Source organism: Podarcis cretensis (genome assembly GCF_951804945.1).
Source record: "Podarcis cretensis genome assembly, chromosome: 3".
Taxonomy (NCBI): Eukaryota; Metazoa; Chordata; class Lepidosauria; order Squamata; family Lacertidae; genus Podarcis; species Podarcis cretensis.
In genome coordinates this window covers 86,414,120-86,426,215 of record NC_137172.1, presented here as the reverse complement: position 1 = coordinate 86,426,215, position 12,096 = coordinate 86,414,120, and the positions used below count along the sequence as shown (strand labels likewise).

At 39.0% G+C, this 12,096-nt stretch overlaps 1 protein-coding gene across 9 annotated transcripts in view; it reads right to left on the bottom strand.

Moving 5' to 3' along the window:
* Positions 1-12,096, bottom strand: part of COL12A1 (collagen type XII alpha 1 chain) — a 116,995-nt gene that overhangs the window by 22,382 nt on the left and 82,517 nt on the right. For all 9 annotated transcript variants that reach the window (XM_079970267.1, XM_079970271.1, XM_079970270.1 and 6 more), the window contains 10 exons: positions 11,630-11,769; positions 10,530-10,653; positions 9,586-9,729; positions 8,823-8,987; positions 8,324-8,362; positions 8,061-8,199; positions 6,173-6,315; positions 4,898-5,007; positions 1,702-1,851; positions 688-765 (listed from right to left, as the gene is read on the bottom strand). In XM_079970267.1, the coding sequence (XP_079826393.1) occupies positions 688-765; positions 1,702-1,851; positions 4,898-5,007; positions 6,173-6,315; positions 8,061-8,199; positions 8,324-8,362; positions 8,823-8,987; positions 9,586-9,729; positions 10,530-10,653; positions 11,630-11,769 (1,232 nt within the window). The remainder of the gene's footprint in view (positions 1-687; positions 766-1,701; positions 1,852-4,897; positions 5,008-6,172; positions 6,316-8,060; positions 8,200-8,323; positions 8,363-8,822; positions 8,988-9,585; positions 9,730-10,529; positions 10,654-11,629; positions 11,770-12,096) is intronic.

The following is a 12,096-nucleotide window of genomic DNA, read 5'->3' as shown; positions in this document are numbered from 1 at the left end:
TTTTTTAAAGGGTGATCACCAAGAGAATGGTTTCAAATATGTTTTTTATTGTCTGTAGCATGTTTAAATTATATTTTTAAGGGCAGGCAGACAGACAGGAGAGAGAACTGAGACTCAAGATTGCCTGGGAACCATGATGGCTGGTGTGGAAGTCTTGCTGCTTAGTCCCAAATGCACATTGCTCATGGATGGAGCAAAATACTCAGCAGATGTTTTGCTACACTTTTTATGACTTCCTATGTTGTAGGACTTATCCTTAGGACTAAAAACAGATTTAGATAAATCAATTTACCCATACACATAGTAACCTACACATATGAATGAAGTAACCTACACATATGAATTAAAGAAATTTAGGTTGCCCATAGGGGGTTTCTCTAAAGGTGCATCCAGAGTTATAGCTTCCATATAATCTGTGATCGATATGAGGGAAAATTCAATGCTGTCATCCTGCTTCTGAAACAGTTAATAATCCAACAGAAGTGTCTGGTAGCAGAAGAGAAGGGAGAATTTATAATATGGCTCTGGTAAAGTATCTGCATTCTTGCCCTCTGAGTCTCAGGATGATTCAGAGTCACATAAGCAATTTGTCATTCCCAACAGGGACCTTTCAAACATTATTCCGCATTGTCCTCTGTGTAGGACTGGCTCAGATTGTTGACATGAAGCTTTAAATATTATATTTACCCTAGAAGGAATGTCACAGCACCTATCTCTGCTAGTCCAAACGGCATTACATACAATGTCGAAGCTCTGGATCTCTAACTGTAAGACAAAAACACAAATGTCTTCAATGTTACATCAGTAGGAAATTTCAAAAAAATAGTTATGCAGGGTGATATTAGGCAAGAATCATTTTTGCCATTCAGCCAAGGCAGTAAAGTGCTGTTCAGCAATACAGCATAGGACAACATTGAATAAATGGTCACTTAATTGCTTACTTTGGATCAAAGACATTTTTAACAAAGCACACATAATATTTGTTTAATGCAATAAATGTCTTGCAGCTTTATATATTAGTACATAAAAATAGCAGTGGGAGAAAGTTGTTCAGATAATAGAAATATTTTCCCAGCCAAAGATTATGTGACTCAAGCCCTTTCATGACTGAGTCATGCTACTGTTGACTCATATGTTGAGGCTACTAGATCAGAAGGCCAACTTCTATTCTACAACAAATGCCATGGGAATATCTTTATTAAGCACACAGATGCATTGTGGGGTTTTTTTGATGGAGGTCAGAAAACGCTAACTTGTTTATTTACATTTATATTTTGGTCTGAGAATACTCCAGTCAACTTCTCAGAGCTACGGCTATTGGTTCATATGGTAATTTTGACTAAAACTTACCATATACATTGTAACAAGGAGCAACCAAGTTCATCCATCTTGGACTGAACATTTATCCTAAGTCAATATAAAAGAAACTGACTTCATGGCATAAAATTGGTCCAGAGCTGGGCAGATGAGTAGTTTTTGTGATTTGTGATAGTGTCCTGTGTGTAATCCAAAGAGCATTATTTGGTGAAGTAGGGCATCACTATGAAAACTCCTGCCACAATATATTTGTTTTTAAGATGCCACTTGAGTCTTGATGGTTATTAAGTATATCCTAAACGTTGTAAGTAGACTCTTAATAAGGATATCAAAATACATTTTGCATGTGCTTGGAACTGATATAAAGTAAAGCTTGTTACTTACTGTTGCTGTTTTCCTGTCACCTTTCTGTAGTTTACCCAGTATTTCATAGCCATCAGTTGTGATATTTCCACCCTCTTTAATTGGTTTTTCCATTATTTCAACGCAGTCAATGTAAATTTTAGCATTTGTGGGAGTTACAACAATATGAACCTGTAGAAAATTTATTAGAAACATAACTAAATGCATGTATGTTTTTTATACACCTTGGATTTGCTGTTTAAAGTTGTTAACTGTTCTGAAGGAATAGGGGCACTGATCTATGCATGGGTCCTCCACATGCAAGTGCTTCTTTACTAAGAAATGCAACAGCTCCATATACAAAGTTGTTCTTGGGACTTAAAAGTGGGTGCCCAAGTAAGTTGGTGAGCATTGGTTCAGGCACTAAGGTATGTAATTATTTATACAAATGGTTGAGGTGGCTCAGACCAACTATGACCATATGAGTAAAACATTCTCGCAAGATATACTGTAGATAGAAGAATTTAAGTGAGGGTGGGTTTGTTTTGTTCTTTCTTGTCCCAGAACTTTATTTTTCCATTTTTCCTTTCCACACAACAGTGGTTGCATTTGAACAAAATGGGCTCACACGCTCCCCCCACCCCCTCTCCTCCTCTGGCATGACCACAAGGAGATCAAAAGCTTCCACTTCTGTTCTGAGATTAACCACAGTTTAGTGTGTTGTCCAAACCCCAGACTGTAGTTAAATTTAACTATGGCTAATAAAAATAAGAGTAGCTCATCAACTCCTTCACCATGGTTTGAAGTCAGCATGTTTCCCTAACTATAGTTAATAATCAGCTGTCTAGATTTGGGCAACATGACAAAACTACAGTTAATCAAAAGTGGATGGGAAGGCTTCCAGATTCCTTCTCACAGCAAAGGTGCAGAAGCTGGGAGAGCACACAGGCCTGGACAAAAGCTAAGCTCATTCTTGTAATGTTAAATGTTTTTGTGGTCCCTAAAATATGGTTTAGCATTATTTCTGCAGCTGTCCAATGTCTTGGATTTAGACACAGCCAGTAGAAGTTCCAGTGCACAAGAGTTCCAAACATCTCTCCCATTCATAGAAACTGGGTGGAATAGATGGGATGGGGTGGAGAGGATAATGTTCCTCATTTTTACAAGACTAGACTAAGAACTTGAAACATTAGATTTACTTATTCATATTTTTTTGGGGGGGAAACTGTGCTACCATCACGTACTAGCATTTCACAAAAGGTATACTAAGAGTTCCATTTTGCATCTCTCTTATCCAATGTAAATAATTTTTTTTAAAAAAAAAATACTATACTTCTGCTGGCTTTGTAACAGTTACATTTTCCATACTGTTTGTTTTGTACACTTTGGAATGAAAGAGTATCTAGCAGAGGCCTTGCTTGGATAAAAGGGATATGCTTCTGTTGGAATACATATATAACAAAATATCACAGGACAGGGCCAAGAGCTGAGTAATACATTTGGACCACAAATCCTTGAGAAATGGAAATACATTACAGCACTGTTCAGCTTTCAAACAGAAGTTTATTAAAGTTCCCTCCTCAATTGCTTGAAACCTCATCAAGGGTTTCCTGCCATTTTACCACTTCAAGATCTGGATCTGTATTTCGGTGCAATTTCTGATAGTTTATTTGTAATTATAATGTCATTTCTATAGCTGCATTAAGTCATGTTTAGCAGAAAAGAAAACTGTATATCATAGATGTTTATATTTATGATTTCTTAAACATTCTTGACAATTACAAATAAAAAGTGAAACATCTGTTTATCCAGAATTAAATCCCATAAATATTTGTTATTATATTATGTGGCACTAAATTGCTGCAAAAATGTATGTAGATGCATCTAAATAGCTCTCCATGGTGTTATAGCTATATAGATCTGTCCATGTTTGTAGTTGGTTTATATAAAATATCTATAGCCTGCCCTTTATCAATGAAAGTGAGTATACATTTCTTCTGCTGGAAAGCTAAGGCAAAGGCTGAGGGCCAACCTACAGATTAGAGGCTAATTTCTTTTTACATATTTTTAAAGCAGCTGTGAGAAACTGAGGACTGGCTGAAGGGAGAAGCTACATGACCATTCCTGCTTCTGCTGTTCTGTGCAAAGTAACCCCATCCCAATACTTTTCTCCCGGGAAGGGAATAGATATGAGGACCTTATATCTCTTCCCCTGGTGATGAGACAGTAGCTGTAGGGGGCAATTTTCAGCATGTAAAGAGCAGAAAGCAAAAGCATTTAGGAGCTCTTCCCTTCTGTCAGCCATCTGCCCCCAGTTCCAGCTTCCTGTGTCAGCTATTTTTAATTTTTTTTTAAAGTGCTGCAAGGGAGAGTAATGGAACTTCTATCACATGTAGTTTGGTTCATAATGGCGAGACACAGAATAAAAACCATATGGTTCTATAAGAGTTCTTTGATACTGCTTTAATTACTGTATTACTAAGCCAACACTTTCCCAAAGAGTCTTGCTGGATTCATCCACTATCACTACAGCAATGCTACTCAACATCCAAAGAACTGTGCCAAAGCAAATTTTCCACAAGTAGCCAATATTACGGTAAGTTAGCTATTTTTCATTGAGTGAACGTATAACTCGTTGAATGAACACCACAAAAATGTTTCATATTTTGGAAGGGTTCAATCCAATTTTTAAAAGTTTGGCATATTCTTAATATTGGATATTTTTAACATCAAAATTACCATACAAAATCTGCAGATGACAGAAAATATGGGGTGCTGGATGTTGTGAAGCGCCCTAAGATCTATGGTTATAAACTTTGTTATACAAATTTTAATCATCATCATTATCTATGCAGGAAGTGCAATTGTAGACCAGCTCTGAAGGTTCCTTCTCTTTAGCTTTGAAACATTCTTTCTAATGAATTACCCAATCTCCTACTGATGACAAACAATACAATGGCATTCAGAAATCATAGGAGGCCCATATTATAGTATTTACCACCTTTTAGCTGCGATTCTGAACTCAATTACTTGTGATCAAACCCCATTGAACTGGACATATTCAATATGTTAACCTATCATAAATATTCACTCTACATTAACAGTATAAGCTCAAGAATATTTGCTTGAATTGACTTATAAATTATTTATCTATATCTACTAACTAGAAAATATGGGTTTTGTTCTCAAGAAAAATGCTTTTGTTCATAACAATTTGCACACAATTGTCAGCATTTACCTTGTGGAAACTTCCATAAAAGAGTTTCTTGACTTCATCACCTTCAAATGTTACTGTCTGAACCTCTCCTCTTGTGTCCTTGTTAAAGAATGATAATACTTTGCTGGATGCTGGTTGAGAAAAAAAAATTATTGACTATATGCATGGTTAATTAGTTACAGTTTTATAACACTCCATGCCCCCAGTAACATATGCAGTCTAATTTGACTAAACATGTCACAAGCAGCAAAGAATGTATTACTAGGGCCAAATCATGAATGTTTATTATCCACTTGTCTCAGGTTTACTAATAAAAAATAAACAGAAATAATACCAGATTCATAGTCATTACACATTGTAAAGTACATTATTTGATGTCTCGGGGCCCAAATAAATATCAACCTATCATAAAACTTTAAATGGATAGGACACAACAAAGCTCACTGGCATAGAATGCAAGCCAATTACTGGAGCTTTGGGTAAGTACGCTTTGAGATAAGCCAAACACTGTGTTAAAACACCTGGTGCCAATGCTTGCTGCAGGTGGCTGAGAGATGAATGGTTTCTTGCAGTTCCCAACTTGCCAGTTTCCCTCCCTCAAAACTCAGACACTACATAGAAGTAGCATGATTTATGGCAGTTTAACTCTGAATGAAGATTATTTCAGTATAAAGATGAAAGCAAAACTTCCTGGTATTTACTTATTCTTTTAACATGCCACCAGAATATGATGAACTAGAGAAACATCTGGCTTAGTTGACTGCTCACAAATGCTGACCAACAAACAATATATCTACTGCTGGAACTCTGCCTGGCCTTTGATTATGCCGATATAGGAGCATTGAATTAACATCCTTCTAGTTGGTGTACTTTGGTGAGCAGTATGTTCATTTCTAGAGTTTGCAAAGTATAATTTCAGATAATAAAAATGGCAAGATCTTTCTGAAAGTTAGTGGCTGATCCATTCCTAATAACTTCTATTTTTAAACCTCAGATTAAAGTATTTCCTGGATGATTTCATCCAAATAGAAGATTTCACAATCAGCTGCGGTTTTGCAAACACAGGGTCCAGGCAAATATTATGCAAATTGCTCATAACTGTGCAAATTAGTTTCAGTCTACCTCAGAATTTTCTTCCCTGTTGATCTCTGGTACTGAACAAATATTGGATTGCAACAATAAATATTTCAATAATGTTCTGAGCTTGACAGATTGGGGAAGAAAGGATGAAAATTTAGCCATAAAGTTCCATTTAGAGATTCTATTCATACTATAAGCAGGTGAAATCATTCTTACAATCAAGAACAACTCCAACTTGTGGCTTGTAATCTCTGTCTGTTATCTGCCAAATTGCGAATGGTTCAGTGGGGGTGTCCGGGAGAAGGCGGAATAACAATATGATAGTGTAAGCCTTTGGTAATCCATCTGGATGAATCTCCCTATTAAAGAAAGCATAGATTATTGCTCATTGAAAATGCATGAAAAAGGCTAAAGAACTTCATAATGTTTCACCTGAAACACACAAAAGACTGTAGGAAAATGTCAACACAGTGACATTTGCATTACAAATTTCACAACGAAGTTGTGGTTCACTCAAGATCCAGAACACAGAGACCTTTGCTCACTTTGATCACTTGCTCCACTCAAACCTCACAAAGACTGATGTACTGAAGAAGATTCAAAAAGAAATTCTGAGAGGGCTACTTTGCATTTTAAGTCTTAAATGCAGAAGCTCTCGCCAGAAAGAGAGGAAAGGCTTGTTTAAACTTCCCAATATTCTTCAGTTTGCCTATTTGACTGCTTTTCATTCCCACTGTAATGAAAAGCATTATGAATCTGAACTGTTTGGGATGGGTACATAATTTGATTCTTAATCATTCACTAGAACTGTATTCAATTCTATTTTTTCAATAACAAAATGAGATAGCTATCCAGACCATAGACTGAGCCTATAAAGAAATGGGGAACTTTTGGCTCTTCAGATGTTGCTAAACTACAACTCCCATCAACCCCAGCCCAGTTTCCCCATGCCTGCTGTAAGGGGTAAGAGGCAATGGTGACAGAAACTGCAGGGTAATCTTCAGGGTCATTAAGCAACAGGACCCTTAGAATTTGCCTGGAGAGGAGAAAGAGTAGCAGCAGAAATATTGTTGGGGAACTAGCTAGGAATAAGAGGCCAATAACAACTTTTGGGCAGGGACGCAGGTGGCGCTGTGGGTAAAAGCCTCAGTGCCTAGGGCTTGCCGATCGAAAGGTCGGCGGTTCGAATCCCTGCGGCGGGGTGCGCTCCCGTCGTTCGGTCCCAGCGCCTGCCAACCTAGCAGTTCGAAAGCACCCCCGGGTGCAAGTAGATAAATAGGGACCGCTTACTAGCGGGAAGGTAAACGGCGTTTCCGTGTGCAGCTCTGGCTCGCCAGAGCAGCGATGTCACGCTGGCCACGTGACCCGGAAGTGTCTCCGGACAGCGCAGGCCCCCGGCCTCTTGAGTGAGATGGGCGCACCAACCCCAGAGTCTGGCAAGACTGGCCCTTACGGGCAGGGGTACCTTTACCTTTACCTAACAACTTTTGGGAGGCAATTCAAAAAGGAGAGCAATTCAGGGAGGGGGGAATCAAATGTAAATAAAGCTATGAGTTCCTCTCACTTAGTACAATTTGCTCCCCTCAAAAACTGTGGCTTTGTCTTGGCTATGTTTCTGTAGGGCTTGGGAGCTTCAACCTCTCCAAACTATGCAACTGTTTTATTCTAATAAACCTTCAGAATTCCTCTCCTATTGGCAAATGAGCTGGTGAGTCTGAGTGAAGAATATTTAGCAGCTAGCAATATACTGTATGGAACAACTACCATCATGCATCTATAGCTAAAATTTTCCCCACCACTAACCACTAATAGCCGAGTTTGAAACTGAATAATTGCAACAGATTTCAATTGCCATGTCAATAAAAGCCTGTATAGGGAATGAAGAAACAAAGCAGGCCTGGAAATACTAAATATTTTAAGCAAGAAGAAAAGTGGTACATTGTTTAAGAAAGTTGTTGCAGTTCCTTTTGAGCATATTTCTTAATGTTGCAGACTAAGCAAAATATATCACCCATCATTCCAGAAAGTTATGTGTTCCATGTAACCACACACAGTCAACTTTCCCCAGTTAAAAAAAGAAAAGAAGAAAGGTAGCACAGCTTACATTGTGGGTTGGCTAACAAAGGCATTTTTATTAAGCCTGTATGCCACATAACTGGGGTAGGATCCTGACTGCAAGGAAACGCCTGGTACTGAAGCAAAATACTTCTCCGTTAAGTTGTAAGCTTCCAGCATCCTGAAGCCTGTATCATAAAGGAGAACATGTTTTTCATCATTATTATTATGTTCAAAGGGAAAGAGACTTGTGGAATTTAGAAAATGTGAAGACACTTTACTAGGCTGGGAAACTGGTGTATAAATTCTTACCAGGAGAAGTGTACCCATCCAAGTACATGAGAGGGCAAGCTGAAACAGAAAAAGAAACATGTCAAATGAAATAATGAATGAGCCAGCAGCATTGTTGTTGGAAGGTGCGCAGGGTTACTGCAGAATCTCCTCCTTTGGAAGTTTTCAGAGGGAGACTAGACAAGCTTATATATCGCAGATGCTTTGCCTGGTATTCTAAGAGTTTCAGCATGCACCTAATAAGCTGTTGTATGTACATGGGGCTTCCTGTTGATATTCCCTTTCCATTGCAGCCCATCTCACGGCATCAGAGGACAATCTGGACACCCCTCTTCATAAAGAGCAGATTTCTGTGGAGGAGGCATGAGGGAATGTGCTAGAAAGGGTGGTACTGAAAAGAATGCATACAGGGGGTTGTATCTAATCGTGTCCCTCCACTCATGGAAGGCTCTTTGATCACTAGAATCCAACAGGTAAATTTATTCTTAAGAAGATTAGAGAGAAGTGGCATTTGACTTACTTGAGGTAGCTGTCTCACAAACAAAGGTGATGAGGTTATCCTCAATCTTTTCAAAAGCATCAAAGTCATCAACTATAAAGACATGGCGTTCACTGGGTTTGCTGGCGATCTTGGCCAGTTCATGGTAATCAACATCAGCCACACCAACAACAAAGACACTGAAACCTGCAAATGTAGTATCGATTGAGTTAGTGTCGTCACAAGTATATTTCAACATGTTCTTCTCAAAGATAACATCTAAGCAATCTGTTATGAGGGGATGACATACAACTCAAGGGAGACGTGTAAAGTGTGTACATTTATCGTTTCCTTTTAAAAAAAAGAAAACATCATATCCTGAAGAGGGTAAGTGACTAAATCTGTGGTGCATGGGCATCAGAAAGGCAGGTAGATATTTCTATAAATAAATAAATGTTCAAATAAAAAGCTTACATGTACAACAGAGTTTACCCAGGGTGAAATCCAACACTGCTTGAACAGATTTCCACTTGCTCTACACTGCTTCCCCTTCCTCCCAAAACTTCTTCAAAGGATCCCCTGGTGTGCAAGTGGAAATCTGCTCTCCTTGTACATGAACAGCACTGGATTCAGTCCACTGCAAAGTGATACTGGATAAAGTGGTTTACAGATATCAGGCTCATAAATGTTCACTGATTATTTGAAATGTGTATATTACAGCCTTCCTAACAATACAGAATCTGACATTTGATGAAGTTAGCGGAATTATAGTTGTACAGTGTTATGGCACGTAAAAGCAACTTACCAGAATGTTGTATGACAGCTGCAGCTTTCCTCACTTCATCCTGTGACCGGCCATCAGTTACAACAACAAGTACCTTGGGAACTCCTTTCCTCATACCACTTTCCCATGTCAAGACCTTATCTTTGATAAATGTAAGTGCTTTGCCTGCAGATGGTGAAACAAAATTCATTGCGGTGATCAAACAAAAATGATAATATTAGCAGCACACACCTTAACATTGGAATGAAATTAAAAGGTTGTATCCAACTAAGTTATACTCAAAGCAGACTGAGAGAAATTAATGTGCCTAAGTTAGTCATGCCCATTATTTTCACTGGCTGAATTTTGGACTCAGCTAAAGGGTAAAGGGACCCCTGACCATTAGGGTCCAGTCGTGGCTGACTCCGGGGTTGCGGCGCTCATCTCGCTTTATTGGCCGAGGGAGCCGGCGTACAGCTTCCAGGTCATGTGGCCAGCATGACTAAGCTGCTTCTGGCGAACCAGAGCTGCACACGGCAATGCCATTTATCTTCCCACTGGAGCGGTAACTATTTATCTACTTGCACTTTGAGGTGCTTTCGAACTGCTAGGTTGGCAGGAGCAGGGAGCAAGTGACGGGAGCTCACCCCATCGTGGGGATTCGAACTGCTGACCTTCTGATCGGCTCAGTGGTTTAACCCACAGTGCCACCCATGTCCCTTGGACTCAGCTATACAGCTGCAAATAAAATGTTTTAAGTGTGTTGTAAAGTACATTATACAAATGTGGCACTAGATGGTGATGATGAGCTATGGCAAATCCAATATATTTTTCAAAAACTTTTTTTTAAAAAGCATTTTCACTTTTTTCCTATGTGTCTAGATTCCACCTCTGAGTAGGACTGACGTTGGATACAATCCCAAATCTGTGAAGCATAGAGACCATGTTTGTTTTTAAAAACTGAACTCAAATCCTCCCACAAGTACCTGTTTTTGTGTTCCCTCCTCTATACCGAATATTCTGAAGTGCTCCTAGTGCTTGTGCCTTATCATCATATGTATTCAAATGGAACTCAGACTTTGGATCATCACTATATTGCACCAAAGAAACCTGAAACAAAAAATTAAATCTGGCATTATTGGGATGAATGCTCCAACAATGCAATTTTGTTCAATACCACGGGGGGAAGGGAATGGGAGTACAGGAAATGTTAATGAAGGATTTGGCACATATAAGAATGATCTAGTCCATGACTTGGAAGCTGTGGGTGTGGTAGCCAGTTAAACAGTCTGCATCACATACAGGCTTACCTGCTTATTGGCTGTTATTACATGCATGTGATGAAAGGGTTTTTCAAACAGCCAAGCTGTCATTTGCAAGGTACGGTTTCTACAGTCTAACAAGCATTTCACCATACTACAAAGTAAAGGAAGCACTCACATACACCCCACATTGCTGAAAATCAGGCCACCCAAACTCTGAATGTCTTGCAAGTAGGAAAAATGATAAGAGCCAACCCATCAAGGACAGGGTGGCAATTTGTCCAGGGTAGAAGGGTGTAAAGGGCAAAATGCAGCAAAATATTGTGCACCTGTGCTAATCTTTTAAAGAATATTCAATCCTATGAGGGTCAGAATCAGTTTTGCCTCAAGCTAGCCAGTTTTGCCATTTGTTGAGGGTGGGGAAACTGAAGGTCTAGTGAATTGACTAATGCAAGGATAACAAATGTGGTACCCGGAGATGCTGAGGACTGCAACTTCCATCATCTCAGACTACTGGCAATGGTGACTGGGGCTTATGGCCATTAGGGAAGCATAAGTGTCTCCCTCTTACTGTATCTTCATCCCCGGAATCAGCAAAATGCCCATCCATGAGCTGGAGAACACCTATGAGCCACTCTTTCATGGTCATGGAAAGGGGATGATGCAATCCATAGTGCAAGCATGAAGACAGAATCTGGAAGCATGGGCTATAGACTGAATCACTTTTCTAGCTTTGGCTGAAATTGAAATCTAGCAGCTTCTTTTAAGAATCTTTAGAGTCTTGGTTTCTCTTGTTTATTACTAGACAGGAAAAATAGACAAACCTGAATTCCAGCAGGGTTGATTAGGTCAAAGGCTCCAACTGTATTAAAAACGAATTTCAGCACTTTGTGGAAATTGTCATCTCCAATACTCCAGGAAGCATCAGTCAAGAAGACTATATCTGCTTTGGCACCCTTGCATACTGAAAAGTTCATTGGATTTAGTTAAGTCATTGACACGTACAGAATAATTAAGGAAACTGAGATGATAATTTGAAGAACAGCATGTGTCAAGCTTTTCAATGTAACATATAGAATACATCTAAAAAACCATTTCCCCCATTGGAATTTATGAAAAATACATTCAAAGGCTCAAATGCACCAAACATGTTTATAGAACTCAGACTAAAAACACAAACATGAACGCTCTGGAAACGTAAAAGACAAGGGAATATATGGGAAGAGTCAAACACAGTTTTAAACAGAACTTACTTCTCTGTTCACAAGCTATCATGAGCACCCTAAATTAT